Source organism: Felis catus, chromosome C1 (assembly GCF_018350175.1).
Source record: "Felis catus isolate Fca126 chromosome C1, F.catus_Fca126_mat1.0, whole genome shotgun sequence".
Lineage (NCBI taxonomy): Eukaryota > Metazoa > Chordata > Mammalia > Carnivora > Felidae > Felis > Felis catus.
Window position 1 is genome coordinate 212,847,121 of NC_058375.1, and position 19,281 is coordinate 212,866,401.

Sequence of the window (19,281 nt, forward strand, 5' to 3'; positions counted from 1 at the left end):
AACCGGCATTACAGAAAAGAGAGACTGATAGCCCTCATGAACACAGATGAAAACAAAACAAACAAAAAACTTCATGAGATACCAATCAATTGACTCCAGTAATATATAAAAAGATCAGTACAAGTGAGGTTTATCCCAGGAATGCAAGACTTTTTTGATATTGAAGAATCAATGAGTAAATTCATAATAAGAGACAAAACCCATATGGTGAAGATAATATATTTGACCGAACGTAATACCCATTCATGATTAAAACTCTCCGCAAACTAGGAAAAAAAGAGAATTGGCTCAGTCTTATTAAGGACGTTACAGGTTGAATTGTGTCCTCCAAAAAGATATGTTGAAATTCTAACACCCTGTACATGTGACTGTATTTGGATATAGGGTCTTTTCAGATATAAGAAAGTTAAGATGAGGTCATTATTGTGGGCTCTAATCCAATATGACTAGTGTTATTATAAAAAGAGGAAAATGCCCTGTGAAAACAGAGACGCGGGCAGAAGCGAGCCATGTGATGATGGAGGCAAAGATTGGGGTGATGTGTCTGTAAGTCAATAATGCCAAGGTTGCCAACAAATGCCAGAAGCGGGAAGAGGCAAGGAAGGATTCTCCCCTACAAGTGGAAGAGGGAGCATAACCCTACTGAAACCATGATTTTGAACTTTAGAGCTTCCAGAAACTTGAAACAATAAATTTCTGGTTTTAAGCCACCCAGGTTGTGATGTCAGCCTGTATGCCAGCCCTAGGAAACTAATACAAAGGACATCTATGCAAAACCTATAACTAAATTACATTCCTGGTGAAATAGTGAACATTTTCCCTCCTAAGATAGAAACGAGGTGAAGATGTCTACTCTCACCATTTTTATTCAACATTGTACTCGAGTCCTGACCAATATGGCTAGGGGAAAAAAGGCACAAAGATTGAGAAAAAGAGTAAAACTGTCTTTGTTCTCAGATGGCGTGAGTATATTTTAGAAAACCCGAGGAATCTATAAAAATACCGTGACAAAGAAATATATTAAATTTGCAAAATATAAGATTAATTTTCTAAAATCAATTGTATGCCTATATACTACCAGTAAAGAATTGGAAAATAACATAAATGATAAGTGCAATAACATCAAAAACAGAAAACACTTAGGAATAACTCCATCAAAAAATATGCAAAACCTCTGCACTGAAACCTACAAAATATTGGTGAGAGGAATTAGAGAGCTAAAAAAAAGGAGATCTACCACGTTCATGGGCTTAAATTCAATACTGTTAAGACCTCAGTTTTCCCCAAATTGCTCTCTAGATTCAACTGAAACCCAATTTATATTTAACAGGTTTTGTTTTGCAGAAATTGATAAGCCAATTCTAAGGTTGTATGGATCTAGAAGGGCCAGAATTATCTTGAAAAAGAAGAAAAAGATTTACACCACCTGATTTAAGACTTAATAGAAATCTACAGTTAAGATAATGTGAAGTAGCATAAGGATAGAAAAAAAATAGAGGAACGTAACAGAACAGAGTGCAGAAATAAGCCAATATATGAAGTGTCAATTGATTTTGAAAAAAGTGCCAAGGCAGTCCAATAGAAAAAGGAGTTTCTTAAATGAACGATCCTGGAACATGTAGACAACTGTATAGAAAACAAAACAAAACAAAACCTCTACTCCTATACACAAAAAAACAACTAAAAATAGATCATAGACTTATATGTAAAGCCTAAATCTACAAAGGTCCTAGAAGAAAACATACTCAAATATCTTCGCAATTTCGGGGTGGACAAAGAGTTTTTAGACAAAACCCTGAAAGTGCTAACCATAAAATTAAAAACTGATACATTGAACTGTATCAAAACTAGAAACGTCTGCTCGCCGTAAGACAAAGTTAAGAAAACGAAAAGACCAGCCACAATCCGAGAGGAAATATTCACAATAAATATATATGACGAAGGACTTGTCTTCAGAATATACAATGAACTCCTACGAATCAATCATAAAAAAGATAATCCAACTTCTAAAATGACCGAAAGACTTCAGCAGACAGTTCACAAAAGAAGTTATACAAAGGATCAATACCATAAGAAAACATACTCAACATCATTAGTCATCAGGGAAAGGCAAATTAAAATCACAATAAGATACAACTTGTTGTATCAACTAAAATTGCTAAAATTAGACTGGCTGACAGCACCAAATGTTGGTGAAATTGTGGAGCCACTGGAACTCTCATACATTGCTGGTGGAAGTGTAAAGTGATACAATCCCATTCCTAGGCAGTAGGATACCAAGGTGGGGGCAGGGCCGTGTGACTAGTCTGGCCCAGGTCAGGCCGCAAGGGGGTGCAATATCTGTGGAGAATTTAAAAACAATAAGATGAAACCAACGAAACTTGGCTCACTTTATATTATTTCTAAACAATGTCATGTGATAAAATATGCCTGTCTGCTGGAGTGGACCATTCCCACCTCACCCTTTGTGATGTTCTTTATTCAAGACAAATGACAATAAATGTCAACCAAAAGTGCCATGTACACAAATGTTCACAGCACCTTTGTTCATTATAGCCAATGATGGAAAGCAACCCAAATATCCATAACCAGGAATTTGGATAGACGACTGCAGTATGCTAACAAAATGGAATATTACTCAGCAATAAAAAAAAAGAACAAAGTATGGGTAAATTTCATAAACATTGTGAGAATTTGGCAGGTGGAAGGTTTAATGTGATTAGGTCCTTGGTTGCAAAGTTGCATCTTAGGGCTTTCTGTTTTCTGCCACAGGGATTAATATAATGCTTGATACGCAGGGGCATTTAGGAAACTCTTTCTTTTTTTATTTTATTATTATTATTTTAATTTTTAGAAAGAGAGTGTGAATTGGGGAGAGGGGCAGAGGGAAAGAGAGAGAGAGAGAGAGAGAGAATGAGAATCTCAGACAGGTTCCATGCTCAGCACGGAACCCGATCCCACAATCCTGGCATCATGACCTGAGCCAAAATCAAGAGTTGGTTGTTCAACCTACTGAGCCAACCAGGCTCCCTGAAAAACACTTTCTGAATGGAGGAATGTATGTTGGGGATGCTAAGTGGGAATCTAACCAAGGGTTGGGACTTAACTCTTCAAACACCAAGATTCATCTAGGAGTTCTTAGAGTTGGTTAACAAGAGTCCATAGCCCGTTCCTCTCTGGCTCTTGTCCAAACCAAATTTGTCTCCAAATTATCTTCTTCCACCTTCCCTTTCCCTCTCCCAGTTCCCCAGGACTGTGGCCTTAGCATCAGTACAACCTTCCTTCTTAACATGTTTGTCCTCAAGTCTGATAAATTCATCCAAGACCTGAACCAGGATGGTGGAGTCTGGGATGTGGGTACCCAGGGCTCAACACAGCCACTCAAGACTGGCAGGTAGGACAGGTCAGTGGAGGGCTTCAGACTGTCCTCAGCAAGCTTTCAGACTCCCCTAACTTCCCCTGTCACCCCAACTGCAGAGCCAAAAGCCAGTGTTCAGCCCAAGGCTGTGTGTGTGTGTGTGTGTGTGTGTGTGTGTGTGTGTGTGTGTTGCTGGGTGTTGTCTCCAGTCCAGTCTGGACCAGGAACAGTAAGGAAAGATCCAGGGTTGGGGGGACAAGAGATGCTCCAGTAACACAAGCCCCTGGTCTTACACAATACCAGTGAGGCTTTGCAGGGGCAGTCTTGTCTGGGACCCAAGCCTCCAGACACCCGCCCCGCCCATCCTCCCACCACACTAGATCCTTCTGGATAGGGGAGAAATGGGCAACGGGGCTTGGCACTCACTAACCGACGCTGCAGGCTGCCCTTCTTTCTCTACTCCCAGCATCCTTAGCACACATCCCCAGAGCCCCTCAGGAAGGTTCTACAGGAATGAAAAATGAAGGAAAAAGGATGATAGAGAATGAAAAGAGACGTGGATGGATGCAGGATGCAGGCAAGCAGTTGGGCACCTGGACTTGAAGCCTCCTCCTGGGTCAGGACAGGTGGGGAGCAGTGGGGACAGGTGCAGTAGGGGCAGTCAGTGTTTCCAAAGAGGAGGGTATGAAAGGGAGCAGGAGAGACGGGGCATTTGTGTAGAAGGCGCATTTGCTGGGCAAACATTCTTTTAACAAAGGCTGTGTTACAGGGATGCTGGTCTCGGAGAGGAAGCTAGAAGGAAAAAGTCTGCGAAAGGGGCTTAGTCCATGGGTGATTGGATGGATGGATGAATGGAGTGAGTGAGTGAGTGAGTGAGTGAATGAGCGAGTGTGTGAGTAAACCTCAGCCCTCCCTCGATCGGAGCAGAGCGCCCGGCAGGGGTCACTGCGCGCCCCAGGGGCTGGAAAGGGGGCGCAGGCGCGGCCAGCGCCAAGACCCTCCTGTGGGGGGCGGGGCGGGGCGGGGCGGACTGGGGGCGGGGCTAGGGGGAGGGACGCGAACACCGTCCAAACTTCCGGTGCCTGCAGAGCGCGGAGAGGCGGCTGCACAGATAGAGGCTGCACGGGCAGAGGCTGCAGGGCGGACGCGCGGCCGGGCGCAGCCATGGTGAAGATCAGCTTCCAGCCCGCCGTGGCCGGCATCAAGGGCGACAAGGCCGACAAGGCTTCGGCCTCGGCGTCGGCCGCGGCTCGGGCCCCGGCCGCTGAAATCCTGCTGACGCCGGCTCGGGTAAGAGGGGCCGGGGGTCGAGGCGCGCCCCGCCGGCCCCGGGAACTGCTCTAGGTGCATCGGGGTCCGGGAGCCGTGATCGGAGTGGAGTGAGGGTCCGCAACGGGCCATTCATCCCAGAGTGGGGAGGGGGCTTGGGTCCTCTCTTAAAACGGCAACCGAAAGCAAAAGTCCGAAGAGTGGGAGGGGTCCGAGTCACAGGTCCCCAAGGAGGGAAACACTCGAGGTCTCTTCCAAAAGTGGAGGGGCTAGGCGGCTGGCCCCAAGACAGGGGAAGGGGCTGGTAGAAATAAGTTGGAGGAATGTTGGTGGGGGGTATGCGTCTGGTTCTAATCAAGGAGGAGGGGCCGAGAGAGTCGAGTCCCCCGGTGGGGGATGGGAGAGGGGTTGGACTGGGTTTCCCCAAACTGGGGGTGGGTCATGATTGGTAGGGAATGGCGGGGCGGGGGGGGGGGGAGTCTGGTGCCAACGAAGGAGGAGGGGCCATTGATTTCGTCCCTAATGGGGGGTGCTGTGGGGGGCGGGGAATGTGCTGCTGGTCTGCACCTAAATTGGTGGACAAGAAAGTGAAGAAATGGAAATAAGCCAGAACCGGCCCGGCTGCACGTTTGGGATTCGAGGTTCGAAATTATGAGGCCAGGCGCCCTGATTTCCCCACCCCGTGCCGTCTGGGTCTCCCTGCTCCCGGCTTCCTTCCTCTCCCGGCTCGAGTTCTGGGCGGCTCTCTCCATCCCGCCGGGAGGCTCCCCCACTGCCCTGGTGCCCTCCCGCATCCTGGAGGCTCTTTGTGGGGGCGGGCCTCGGTGCAGCCCGCCCCCTCCGGCGTCCTCCCCCTCCTCCCCCTTCCCTCTTGCCTGGGGGAAAGAAGGCATTTCCGCCAGTGGAAAACTGTCTGAGCTGCGTGGAGTCTGACCCGGAGAGGGCAGGACGCGTGGCGGGCAGGGAGGCGAGGGGAGGGAGAGCTGGTCCGGCCAGGCTGTATTGTGCCCCGGCAAAGGTGTCCACGTAACCGTCGGTAACCGTCGGCTCCGGCGGTCTTCGGGCGCGCCAAGCAGTCCCGTCGAGACTGGACTTGCTACGTCTTTGTCCACTCCCCTTCTCTTCCCCTGCTGGCTTCTGAGGAGTCTTCCTCAGGGCAAGATCCCTCCCCAAGTTTTGTGGCTCACACTCAACCTTGCCTGGAGTATTCCGGGGGCTGCGGGGCAGGGGGAGAAACCTGGGCCCTGCTGGAGGGCACGCTGGAGAGGGGCCTCAGGTGGGTGTCACAGCCCCAGCAGAGACCCTGAGTGTGAAATGCGCCGAGCAGCCTCAGGCCAGCTCCCCTGCCCTGGTGTGGTCACTGCATCATCCAGGACCACCTGGGCTGGGTTGGGTTGGGGGGTTGCTCTGCACCCCCAACCAGAGCAACTCCGTCTTCATCCGATGTTTAGATGGGAGGGGACGTTCCGTATTTGAAGACCATGGTCTGCAGCTTTAAAAGTTTGCAAGGGTCTCTTCAAGCTTCTTTCCTCCCTTCACCAAGGAGCCCGCCTCCTCCCCTCCTCCCAGCCCAGGGAGGGAGTGGGGATGGGACCTGGCTGGCCCCTCTCTTCTCCCAGGGCCTGCTGCCCAGCTCAGGCCTGGAATTCAGGACCCTGCTTCTGAGAGCTACAGGCTTCAAGCGGAAGGGGAAACCAGCCAGACAGTAGGAGGATGTAATTCAGACTCTGAGAAGGTCCACCAAATTTCACCGGAGTGGCACATTCTCCAGCAGCCTCCTGATGGTGCCGGGCTAGATGGCAGATGCCAGCATCCCCTTGGCAGTAACTGACAACCAGCTTCTGGCTCTGACATCGGGCATCGTCTTTTCCCCCTCACCCAGTGTGAAGTGGAAATCTCAACACCTTCCTGGTGCTGTTTGGAATGGCCTTGGGCCTGATGAGCCAGCCTCCTCTCCCAAACCTTGTTAGCTGGGCGGGTCCCCTAGCTGTCTTCATTGGCAAGGAGGAACACTGGGGGCCCAGGAGGAGGATTAACCCCCCCCCCCCCCCCCACCACCACCACCACTAGGACAGAAGTGCATAGCAGTAAACTATCGCAGCTTCCCGAGGCCCTGTTGGATGTTGCCTGTTGGCTCTGACAGTTGCCTGATGGAACTGGAGCGGGGAAGAGAGTTCACGACTCTGATCCCGATGTGCCCTCACCTGGCCAAGGGGCACACTTCTCACGTCCAATAACCAGGGGGCGTAGATCAAGTCCCCTCTCCTGCCTCCAGCAGCGAGCGCAGCAGGCACCCAGCATTCAGACACAGTGCCACCATTATTAGGGTACCATTTATTAGAAGGAGAAGGTGGGTGGGACAGGTAGGCAGACTGGGAGGCCCGGCCATCTGCTTTGTCAAGACAGAGCGTTTGAGGTTTGCCCCATGCTGATGAGGATGCGGAGGAAAGCTTTGCAGAAGGTTTCCTCTGGCTGAAGGTGGACCCGAGAACCCTCCTTGGCCCCTGAACTGGACTCCAAAACCAGATTTAAAGCCCCAGAAGGACGGCTTGATGAACAGATGAGTTTGCGAACGCCCTCAGCAGTGAGCTCCCCCGTGGCCGTTAGAGCAAAATGTCCACCTGTGTACGGGCCGACAGGGCCAGGGTGAGACCTCAGCAGCACCCCCACAGCGGGGCTCCCCCTGCTTCTGAGCAAAAACTGAAATACAACGAGGATTCTGTCCCCAGACCTGCTGCTGGAAGGAAGTGCCTCAGTGGGCCGGGAAGGGATGGGGGTGGGGGCCCAGCTGGGCCTCCAGCTGCCCACCCTCCCCTTGGCGCTCGCCTCTGAGATAATGAGAAGCCTGCGCTGATGGGCGACTGGCCGGAAGCCAGCTTGGAAAGTGGGTTGGCCGGGAAGCACCCCCTCTTAGCACCCTCTGGCCAGCCCTGCACCTCTCAGCCTGGCTCCCCTCTCCCGTCCATCTGCTTGTGCTTGAGTGCACACGTACACACACACACACACACACACACACACACACACGCACAGCCAGGTGTGGGCGTGTACACACGGGACTGGGCTGGGGGGCTGCAAATGGTGGGGGGGGGGCTGCAGGAGGAGAGAGACATGTTCAATACCATCATCTTCTCAGCCCCGGGTAATTTTCTCCTTGGCCTTGCCTTTGATTAATGGCTCCTGTGTCGCCCCCTCCCCCAGCTGCATACCTGGGGATCAGATTTCACTTTCCGAGTCCTGGCCTCGGGCCCTTGGCAGGCGGGAGCTGGGTCTCCCAGAGTGGTTGGGGGAGGGTCCCCTGCCAGCCTGGAGGGCGGTACTGGTGGGCGTGGAGTCTTCCTGCCCCAGTGCCCCAGTACCCGCTGGCCCTGCCCGCTGAGCTGAAAAAAAGGACCTTTGTGGACAGGTGGTCCTGTTCCTGGTCCTATCTCATGGAGGGGTGGGGGCTTTGGTCTCCTTCATGGTCTGTCCTGGGCCTTCCCAGAGGGGCTTTGGCTTTGGGGCACACAGCACAGTGGTTTTTCTCTTCCCTCTCTAGTTCCCTCTCTTTTCTATTTGCTTTTCTGGGCCGGTCCTTGCATGTTTCAAGGCTGTCAGTACCGCCAGGGAGGATGAGTTCCTCTTAGAAGAAAAAAAATGTTTATGGTAAGATCACGGAAGCACAGCCTGGCTATCCCCCAACACACACACTCTCCAAGTTCTCTCTCCCCCAGGAGAGCTCTGTCAGCAGCCAGCTTTGCTTCTCATCCTTCGGAGCCTTTGTTCTCTAGAGTCTCATCTTGACCATCAGGACCGGAATAGATGAGAGAATGGGCCCATCCTGGCCAAGCAAAGCAGAGGGTGGTGCAGGGGTCCACGCTGCGCTTACTCACCCGGCATGTGTCCAAGCCGCTGAGCCACACGATAGGAATGGGGTTCCACTGAGAGCGAGTCCATGAGTCCCCGTGGGCATTTGTACATAAAACATAGCTCTCTGTGCTCCTGTGGACAGTGGGCATTTGCCCACTCCCCTCACCTTCACTAGGTCTCTCTCTCTCTGTATCTGTCTCTCTGTCTCTCTGTCTCTCTCTCTCTCTCTCTCTCTCTCACACACACACACACACACACACACACACACACACACACGTTGGTGCCCTTGAATCTGTGGTCTGCAGCCTAGGAAAGAAAGATGCTGAAGAAGAATGATACCAAGGAGGCCGGTCAGGAACCCCTCCCTCTCCAGCTGTCAGCCTGGGCTACAGCAAGTGCATTTCTGACTCCCCTGCCAGCCTCCTCCCAGCAGCCTGCGACCGTAGTTTAATCTGCTTGCAGTTAATTTGGGCAGTGTTACTGAGAGGCTCTAGCTGGGGGGCTCTCCAGGAGCCATGGGAGTCCGCTGAGTTAATGCTCCAGTTGGCTGGGTTCCCCTTGACCGCTGTGGCCCTGGCTTTGCTAAATCATTTAATGAGCGCCATTGCGGGCCTCGGTGCCGTGGGCAGAGGAGGCCCGGGCCCCTCCAGGTCCCCGCACGGCTGGCTCACGTGCCCCACACGAGTGCACAGCAAAGCACTTTGCTCAGAAAGCCCAGTTGCCTTGGAGACAGTATGCAATGTTTTTCCACTTTCCAAGTGAAAGCCCCCCCAAATGTCTGGCTGCTCCATGCGGGGGTGGGGGCTTGGGGGGGGCAGCATTTTCCTGAGTCTCCAGCATAAGCGAAGCAGCTCAGGGGTCTCAGGAAACAGGCTTCTCCACAGTCCTTCCGGGTGAGCTGGACAGCCAGGAGTCCCCAGATTCTCCGTTGTGGAGCTCAGGGCCCGGCAAGCAATAGCAGCTTCCGGGCAGGATTCAGGGGCCCTTTCTCCTGCAGGGGGGAGGGGGGGGCGGGGAGGGGGGCTTGATGTCTGAAGTGCCTTTTGTCTCCAAGCAGGGACATCCATGGCTTCCAGTCTGCTTCCTGGCAAGCTCTGGTCCTGCTTTCCCTTCCTGCCTGCTGCTCAGCCCTGAATTTTCTGAGGTTTGGGCCCTGCAGGCCGGAGGGATGTGGGCTTAGGGAGGGGAGCAGGGCAGCTGAGCCTCAGGCACGCACTAGGGGGCGTCAGTAAAGGTGGGATAGGGAGCTCTGTGTTAGCCCCAGACACGTGAGGGGTATGTCCCCACACACCTAGGACAGCCGGGGATCCTCAACCTTCACAGTGACCCCCACAGAGTAGGGACGGAGAGTGGTATCCAGGGGGCCTGCTGGAGGCTGCGTTCTTCCCAGCCCTAGAGCCGCAGCCGTGCCCCAGGCCCTGACCCAGCCAGAAGCAGAAAGGCTAGAAAGGCTGCTCTAAAACCATCGGCCTCCTTGTCTGTGAACTTCGTTGTGGAGCAAGCCCTCAGGCTCTCGCTTGTGGCCCATTGGCTTTGTTTTGTTTTGTTCTTTTTAAAAGCAGTTCTCACAAGCTGGCTTCTCTGGTTTTCTGACCGCATGGCCAGGGTGCAGTCTCTACAGCTGGCCCTGGCATTGGCCCTGAAAAGGAAAGTTTCAGCTGATAAAGATCTGCTATTTTTTATCTAGCACTTCATCCTTGACAAAGGGCTCTCAGGTTCCTGGTCTCCTTCAATCCCTGCCTCTTCACACTTCCTGAGAGATGCTCCCCTCACGGGGGATCCCGGCCCCCGCTGAGGCCTCTCTCAACTTGGGGCCACCACTCACCCCACTGTCTGTGAACGTCCAGCCCCAGGGGCAGGATCCGCGGCTGGCACAACAGCCTGACCTGTCTCCTGGGCCCGCCACCGGTGGAGGAGCAGAGACGCCACCACCCTCCTCCACAGAGGCCCCGGGGTGGCGTGTGCCTTGTGGCACTTGGGCTGTCAGGCTGCCCCGTCCTGCGCTGCTCCTGGGAGCCCGTTGAAAGTCAAAACCATTATAATCCCCTGGCTCCTGTCGGACCTTGGTTAGAGGGCCCGAGCGTGTGGAGGAGATGCCAGCCAAGTGGGTGGTCTCATGAATTTATCTCCCTGGTCTGGATCACAGGACCCCTGCGGCAGGGCCGGGCTGGGGAGGGTCCCCAGGCCTGCAGAGGGGCTCAGCTAGTGAGTTTGGCACAATGGGTTTGACCTCTCACCCGCGCCAGGCGACCTCCCCGGAGGGCAGACTGCGGTGTTGGGGAACAAGATGGGCCGGGGCACCTGTCCGTCCTGTGTCTGTCCCATGGTGCAGAGGCGGGGGACCAGCTGGTCTGGTGATGGGTGGGCCCAGTGAGGGGGAGGGTCCTCGTGGTATTTTTGTCCTTTTCCTGGGCTTTGAGGGTGTGTGGGAGAGCCCCAAGCGGGAGGCATTTGCCCCATCTGTTGGTTACCCCTCCACTCCCTGAGGCCTGGGCCCCATGCCCTGTATGCTGTAAGCCAGGGGGCCTCAGGGATTGGGGCCTGGGCATCACAACAGGCCCCGTGCCCCACCCCCACCAGGCCAGGCCCCCTGTGCTGAGCTAAGAGATAAGGGCTTCTCCAGGGTAACTTGGACCTGAACTGTGTCCCCAGCCCCCCAGCGTAAAGGGAGACAGGAAACCTGGCACAAAAGGGGCTAAGCAGACAGTTTGTGGCTTACGTGGAGACTGGAACTCCTTCCCTTCACCCACCCTGCCTCAGCTCCTGGAGGGTGGGGAGTCCTTGGGCCTGGACTCTGACCTCACCGTGACTGTGTCTGGACGCCATGGAGGAAGGTGTGAAGGGTGGACAGTGGAGGCCGAGACAGGCCTGGGCTTTTGCAACATCTCCCAGGGTGGGTGAGGGCCCGGGTTAGGGCAGGGGTGCGAGGGAGGACGTGCACAAACAAGAGAGATGGCCAAGGCTCATTAAGAGCCTGAATCCTTAGACTCTCAGTCCAGTGCTCTGGGTAAAGCGGTGTCACCGAGATCTATGCACACACCTTCGTCCACCAGCCCAGACCCGTGTGCCCTGAAGTTCGGTCAGTTGAACTTGCTGCTTCTTGGCAGACCTGTGGCTACTGTTCTGAGCCCAAGTCTGGCTTCCCCAGAGCAGGTTTTGTCCAGGAGCCTCCAGACTTCAGCCTTCAGGCTTCACTCCTGACAGCCTATTTAACACTGCCAGCCGGTGCCTGTGTGGGGCCGTAGCTGAGCTGTGCCCAGCATGGATTGCAGGCTTAGGGCCGCCAGGTCCAAGGGAGACCAGCACTGTGCCCAGACCCCATGCGCCTCCTGGAGCCTCTGTTTCCATCAGCCGGTGACCACTCCCTGCCGTGGCCTTCTAGGGGGAGCCCAGCAGGCACCTCCCGCTGCCCCAATTCCAGCCTGCCCAGTGCACCCCGTTTCCTATAGGTTCCCAGGTCTGGTGCAGTTATTAAGGCCACATCTGTGCTTCCCCCATTCTGTGTTTAAGAGTATATATCGTGGTCACAGCCGGCATAGTAAAGGGTACTAATGGCATGGATAATCCAAACGTGCCCGCTTAATCCCAGTGGGTCGTTATGTATGGCTTTGATGCGGGTCTCAGTTTCTCTTTACCTGGGAGGAAGCTGGGAGGACCCTGGGGGGGCATCCCTTCCAGATGATGCTCGTGTGTCCCCGGCACCGTTCTCCCCTCCCCTTTCTCCCAAGGCTCGCTCCCGGCCGGCGGGGTGAGATCTCACTTCCGGGAAGGGGGTGGGAGGGTCCCCAGAGGTGCGGGACCACCATCTGTCTGGCTGACCCAGCACTGCTGTCCACAGGAGGAACGCCCCCCCCACCACCGCTACAAGAAGGGGGGCTCTGTGGGCGGCGTGTGCTACCTGTCGATGGGCATGGTCGTCTTGCTCATGGGCCTTGTGTTCGCCTCCGTCTACATCTACAGATACTTCTTCCTCGCACAGGTGAGGCCAGGCGGGAGGGAGGCACGGGGCTCGGGGAAAGGTAGTGTTTAGAGAGGAGCTGGCAGGAGAGTGAGCATGGGCAGGTGACAGCCAGGTCCTTAGGGCTTGTGAGGAGGGGGGACAGCAGGTGACCTGCCCCCAGGTGGGAGTGAATGCCCAGCCAAGCACCAAAGACCCGCATCCTCCCTCCATGGGGCCTCCTTGGGCTCATGCCAGCCTCTTGCCTGGTCCCGGAGACAGAACTGGAGCCCCGCCCTCTGACCCCTATGGACCCTGGTAGAGTGTCCTTAGCCACGTCTTCAGACGCACCTGAGGCCACCCAGGAGCTCTCCCAGGAACACAGTTAGTGGCGGGCGAGCTGGGACTGGAATCCATCGCCCCTTCCCACAGTGTTACCCTGGAGTGTTACCACCAGAAACTCAGATCCAGCAGAAATCGGAACTCTGTATCCCTCTAGAGCTGGACCCTGTGGCCGAGGGTCATGCCTTGGACGTTTGCTTGGATCACAAAACAAGGAAGGCAGAGAGCCGGATAGTGGACGGATGCACCCCCACCTCCCGCAAGGGGTGGCCTCCGCCTGTGACAGCACCCCCGTTATCTACTCACACAGCCAAGTGAGGGCATGAAGCTGGGCGGGAGGACTGGTCACGGTCACGGTGACCTTGCGATCAGCCCAGATCTGGGGAGGGAGACAGTTGCCACCAAGGGAGTTAAATTAAAGCTCAAAAGAATAACCGTAAGTGCACTGAACAGGGAATTTCAGAGTGACAAAGAAGCTGAGAATTGCCAGTCATTTATGACCCAAGTGACCTCCCACCCTCAAGCATTGGCTTTTCACTTTGTTACTTAGTTTTTCCATGATGGAAATTACTGAAGAGTTTTTGTATTCCATGTGACTTTCCCCTAGAAACCTCAGCTCCCACACACCTGCCGACTTCCCTTTTTTTTTGGCTCCCCCCCCCCACCGCCTCCCCATCTTCCCCCTCCACGGCCAGCTCCCCGCGTGTTCCCGGTTCTCCCTTTCCCATGGGAGTCCTCTCCCGGGCCCTTTCCTGTGGCCCTTAGGAGCCTGCCTGGCTCCTGGTCCCCTCTGTCCCCAGCCCCAACTTGTGCCCTCCTGGGGCTTCTCACCCCATCCCAACTGCTGGGGACTAGGGGAACCTCAGAGCGGCCTCTGAGTCCGTGCCCTGGACAGTATGATTCATGCGCGATGATTCATGCTCTGGGAGAACTTACACTGCAACAGAAAGGGGAATTCTGCCCGTGACAGGCCAGGAGTCTGTACACAGATCTGGAGGAGCCCTGGAGAAGTGCACATGGGCCCATCACTGGGCCTCAGTCAGGTCACACAGCCCCCCTGCCCTTGTTGATGGAGCCGTTAGGCCTGCTCTGCAGATAGAGGCACAGTGTTGCTCGTGGGGCCCGGTGTCCAGGGAAGGTGGTGGAACTTGAGTGAGGTTGGACACGGGGTTGGCTGCAGTGATGCCTCCAGAGTCTTCACGTAGCTGATTTTCTCTGAGCGACTCTCCTCCCTCCCGGGCACCCAGCCTGTTCAATCCGGGGCTCCTGTGTTGGCCCCTAAGGGCCCCCCCATCCACTCCAGGCTCTTGCTTGGGGGTCTGTCCCTCTGTGGAGGGCACGTGGTGGCCGGGTCCTACCCCTGCCGATCCATCCCATTTCAGTCACAGGCTCATGGACCCAGAGGCCAGAAAAAGCCAGATGGATCGCCTCGTTTCACGGATGGGGAAACTGGAGGCCAGAGAGGTTGTTCACCTGGGACCTGGCAGATCCCGCTCAACCCTCCCTGACTCCCCGTGTTCCTCAGTTTCTCCACCTGTGAAATGGGTCTCATTAGTCCCACACTTCGTGCTTGCCCAGGCCTTGGGGGTCGTGGCGCAGTGGGGTGGGCGGGGTGGCCGTGCCGGAGGCGCCGTGTGACCCGTCTGCCTGTCTCTTCTTCCACCTTGCCCAGCTGGCCCGGGACAACTTCTTCCACTGTGGCGTTCTCTACGAGGACTCCCTGTCCTCCCAGGTCCGCACTCGGATGGAGCTGGAGGAGGACGTGAAGATCTACCTCGAAGAGAACTATGAGCGCATCAATGTGCCCGTGCCCCAGTTCGGCGGCGGGGACCCTGCAGACATCATTCACGACTTCCAGCGGGTGAGGCCGGCCGGGGCCGGGGCAGGAGTGGTGGAAGGGTGTCCTAAAGACCCAGAACCCCCTTCCACCAAGGGTCGTGAGAAAGGAGAATACGAGTGCCCTTAGTACCTCTGTCTATGACGGCAACTGTCTGGCAGACGTCTACGGGTCCGCTTTATCAGGATTTTAAAGACCTCACTTCTCTTGTGTAGGGGTAGCATTTCTCCCTGAACGTGAACTAGTGCGGACACTGGCTGTCATGGCGAGGCCGATGTTCCTTTCAGTTGGGTATTTTGCGGTGACTTTTTTTTGAGGTAGAGCACGCCAGTCAAGCTCATTAAGCGTACAGCTTAGTGGGTTTTCTCCGAGGCCTGCATGTAGTGCCACCCGGATCAAGATCTGGACCTCGGCCAGCATTCCGGAAGGTTCCCTGGTGCCCTCCCCTCGCCCCAGCCAGTACCCCCTCCCCGGAGGTAACCATCCTTCGCGCTTCTGTTGCCAGTGACCGTTTTGAGGCCCGTGAAACACAGGCTCTCCAGCCGCCTGTCCCCCCGTACTTGCCTCCCAGAGCTTTCTAGGGATTGTCCGGTACGATCCCTTCACTCCGTATCCTGGACAGCCTTACAGCTGAAACCCCCCAGAGAGCCAGGGACGGAGCATCTCCTGCTGAGGGTCCTGGCTGTCCGCAGGGATGCCGGGACCTCAGAGGTCTGATGGAATGCACGATTGGAACATTACTGGCTTCCCCAAACCTCAGCTCTGTGATCCCATGAGAAGAACCCTTGTAACGACCGAGGCCCTGGACAGTTGGTGTTTTTCACGTAGTAAGTGGAAGTCCCCGCAAATACAGGCTAGGAGACGAGCAGGAGCCCAGGAGCACCCTCCCGGGTGTTCGGGAATCGGGGGTGCATCGCACCGGCGTGGTAGGGCTGGTGCCTCCCAGCCCACCCAGGCCAGGCCCTCGACTGCAGGGACTGACAGGGCCCCTCCTCCTGCCCAGGGGCTCACCGCCTACCATGACATCTCCCTGGACAAGTGCTATGTTATCGAGCTCAACACCACCATCGTGCTGCCCCCTCGCAACTTCTGGGAGCTCCTCATGAATGTGAAGGTGAGCAGGGGCCCCTCTCCCTCGTAGAGGCCAGGCCCGGGGCAAGGGAGCCTCCTGCTGTGGGGGTCAGGGGGCCCGGGGGTGTTGCTGTCAGCGGGGCCCAGCACCCCGGATCGGTTCCCGCCTTCCCCATCTTCCTTCTCCCGCGCCCAGAGTCCACACGTCTCCTTTTCTTCTCCCCACCACGCTTCCGCTCCCTCTCCAGCTTTGTAGCCTCCTAGGCCGTGCCCCGCTTCAGCAGTGCAGGGAACAGGTGGGGTCGCCCCCCTCCCCGAGCAGCACTCCCCGTGGGAGACCAGACCCCCACACGTGCGGCACGGTGGGCACCAGTGCTTGGCACAAACGGAAGGTGCCTGGAGACGTCAGAAGGGCGAGGCCCGGGGCCTCTGGACGGGGGAGGCGGACGCGTGCGGACGGGACCCTGCCGGAGTGAGCAGCGTGGAGACGTGGGGAGCGGACAGTGGGCCAGGGGACCCCGAGGGAGGAGAGCCCCGGGTACTGAGCCGACGCTGCGGCTTCTCCCTTCGCAGAGAGGGACCTACCTCCCGCAGACGTACATCATCCAGGAGGAGATGGTGGTCACGGAGCACGTCAGCGACAAGGAGGCCCTGGGCTCCTTCATCTACCACCTGTGCAGCGGGAAGGACACCTACCGGCTGCGGCGCCGGGCTACCCGGAGGCGTGAGTGGCCAGCTCCTCCCGTCTGGGCCCCTGCCCTGAGCTCTAAACCATCATCCGGCCGTGCCGGGCCCCGTGGCTGGAGAGCAACCCTCCCAGAGCTCAGACGGTAGCAGCAGTAGTAACAGCTAATGGTGACTGAGCACGTCCTACGGGCCAGGCCCTGGTTTACACTCTTTATGTCCTTCTGAGACGGTGTGAGTTATCCCCACCGTCATTATTCTCGCCGTCCCTTTGAAAGATGAGGAAACGGAGGCACAGAGAGGTTCAGTGACACCCCTGAGGTCGCACAGCAGGGAAGATGGCAGAGCTGGGCTCTCACGCCTTCAGTACACTGCCTCTCAGTGGGTCTGGGTGTCACTTCCGGGGCTGCCTCTTCCTCCCACCTCCCTGCCCCGGGATCCCGAGGTCCCGTGGTCCCGCTCAGGTTCCCAGTCTGATTGCCTTTGCAGCCCAGCCGGCACTGGGCCGGGACACCGTCCTCACTGAGATTTCTCTGTTCCCTCTCAGGGATCAACAAGCGAGGGGCCAAGAACTGCAATGCCATCCGCCACTTCGAGAACACCTTCGTGGTGGAGACCCTCATCTGCGGGGTGGTGTGAGGGCCTCCCCTTCCAGGCCCCACCCTTGCCCTCTTCCTTCTTTCCCTTCTGGCCACTCCGGCCCTCCTCCTTCCCCTCGCTTAGCTTGTACTTTGGACCTTTCCATAGACGTGACGTGTCTCCTGGTTCCTTTCCAGCCCTGCCCGCCTCCCTGTACCAGAGCCGTGACCTCTTGAGGCCCCACCTCTTCCGAGCTCCCAGGTCTGGGGGACAGGAGGGCGCCACAGGGTGGTTTCTGGGACCACCGTCCTGAAGTCGGGTCCGCCGGGGCCAGCCCACAGCTGCACTGGCAGCCCAGGGGGAGGGCTAGACGGAGGGACCGGGCATGTGGGGGTCCTGGGCAAGGGGACAGGGTGGGGTGTGGTATGGGGTTCAGAGATATCTGCACAGTTGGGAAAGTCCCAAAAGGCTTGTTCCTTGGACAGCACATTTCCTCCTGCGTCCAGATTCCCAGACCTGGGCTGAGGGTAGGGTCATGTGCCCAGGGATGGACCCCCCCCCCCCCAGAGCACAAGGGAAGACGGTGTCCTGGGGCTCTCCCCCCAGGACTCCTGTCAGTGCCTTCAGCCCACCAATGGGAGCCTGGAGCGAGGGGTGGGGATGAGTCCGTCAAGCACAATCGTTCTCCGAGTGGAACCAAAGAAGGGAGGAGCCAGGGCCCCCCGCCCTGGCCCCCCAGGAGCACAAGTGAGGTCCTGCAGCCATGGCCACAGGAAGGGGACAGAGCAAGGTGGGCGGCCTTGCGGGGCTGAGCGCTGAGCAGAGACGAGGGGGTGGGCTTGTTGCTTTCTCCAAGCTTGGAGCTGTTTGAGAAGATGATGTGGGGGGAAGGGAGAGCCACCTGGTACTTGTGCACCCTGCCTCCCCCTCGTTCTGAAATTCCGTCCCCCGGCTTTGGAGGAATGCAGCCTTTTTTCCCTTTTCCCTCTCACTTTTGCATGTTTTTACTGATCATTCAATATGCTAACCGTTCTCAGCCCTGAGCCTTGAAAAGGAGGCTTCGACGCCTCCAGCCAGACTTAGGTGCTCTCCGGAGATGAAAGTCTTAAATGCTTTGTATATTTTCTCAATTAGATCCCTTTTCAGAAGTGTCTGTAGAACAATAAAAATGTTTGACTTCTGACGTTGACTTGGGAGCAGTGGGTAGGGGAGGGCGCCGGGCAGGTGCACCCCATCCCGCAGGCTGGCCGGGGGTGCCTGGATGTGGAGGGCGGGGAGGCCAGCAGAGGTGCAGCCAAGGAGCATCCGTGTCCCCTCAGTCCCCTTCAGTCCTCACACCAGGCCGAGCAGGGTCGATTCACATTTTACAGGAAGAGTAGACCTGGAGTAGACTTGGAGACCGGAAGTAACTTGCCCAAGGTCATGGCTGCTTTTAAGTGCCTATAAACCATCGTGCTTAGTTCTGCACGGAAGATGACATCATTATTGCTTGTCCTTAAGCACAAGGACGATGTAGTGTTCTTCGCAGTTTCGGGGCAATTAGTAACCACCTCGGTGGGTCCGAGCTGAGGTTGGCATGAGTCACAGGGTCTCATTCTACAGAGGAGGTGGTGGGAGAGCTTCCCGGAACTTTGGCGGGGTGGACCCAGCGGGACCGGGGTGAGGGTGGGTGCCTACATCCTTGCCACTGGTCCGGCTCAATAAACCTGTGAGGGACATAAATGACTCAAGTTTGCAGACACACCTTGTTCTCAAAGGCAATCTTGGGAAGACGTCAATCTGCATGCAATGCAATCACAATTAAAATGCTGACAGGATTTATTGTTTAACTTGACAAGGTTCTTTTGGGAAAGTAAACATGGGGAATAGTCTGGAAGTCCTTATAAGGGGAAAGAACAGCCTCCAGGTATTAAACATCATAAACTACTATAATTAAAGAGTTCCACGTAGCAAAGGAAAAGGTCAACGGGACTCAATGGAGGGTCTGGAAATGGTCTTAAATATGAGAATATTTAATGGGGCACGTGGGGTTTTTTTTTAAAGTGCAGTTATTTATTTTGAGAGAGTGCGTGTGCACAAGGGGAGAGGCAGAGAGAGAGGGAGAGAATCCCAAGCAGGCTCCACACCATCAGCACAGAGGCTGATGCAGGGCTCGAACTCACAAACCGTGATATGACATCACGACCCGAGCCAAAATCAAGAGTCAGATGCTGTTGTTGTTGTTGTTGTTGTTGTTTTAATGTTTATTTATTTTGAGAGGGAGAGGGGGAGAAAAAGAATCCCAGGCAGGCTCTCCAGTGTCTGCGCAGAGCCCAATGTGGCCTCGAACTCACGAACCATGAAGTCATGACCTGAGCT

The 19,281-nt window shown here is 55.7% G+C and overlaps 1 protein-coding gene across 2 annotated transcripts; it reads left to right on the forward strand.

Annotated features, from left to right (window-relative positions):
* Positions 1–4,422: 4,422 nt before the first annotated feature.
* On the forward strand, positions 4,423–18,106 carry ITM2C (integral membrane protein 2C). 2 transcript variants are annotated; one of them, XM_045034593.1, is made up of 7 exons: positions 4,423–4,648; positions 12,312–12,452; positions 14,425–14,613; positions 15,593–15,703; positions 15,909–16,132; positions 16,234–16,384; positions 16,892–18,106. In XM_045034593.1, the coding sequence occupies exons 1-7, from the start codon at positions 4,523–4,525 to the stop codon at positions 17,234–17,236; spliced, it is 1,287 nt and encodes a 428-aa protein (XP_044890528.1). In that variant the 5' UTR covers positions 4,423–4,522; the 3' UTR covers positions 17,237–18,106. The 2 variants fall into 2 exon arrangements, with proteins under 2 accessions (XP_044890528.1, XP_003991281.1); XM_003991232.5 differs by lacking the exon at positions 15,909–16,132 and having other exon boundaries at positions 4,425–4,648; positions 16,892–17,097.
* The last annotated feature ends 1,175 nt before the right edge of the window (positions 18,107–19,281 follow it).

Bases quoted from the DNA above. Each gene is read 5' to 3' on its own strand.
- ITM2C (XM_045034593.1), top strand. From the start codon at position 4,523: ATGGTGAAGATCAGCTTCCAGCCCGCCGTGGCCGGCATCAAGGGCGAC. The intron at 14,614-15,592 runs GTGAGGCCGGCC...CCTCCTGCCCAG, and splicing joins TCATTCACGACTTCCAGCGG to GGGCTCACCGCCTACCATGA. The intron at 16,133-16,233 runs GTGAGCAGCGTG...CTCCCTTCGCAG, and splicing joins GCGGACGGGACCCTGCCGGA to AGAGGGACCTACCTCCCGCA.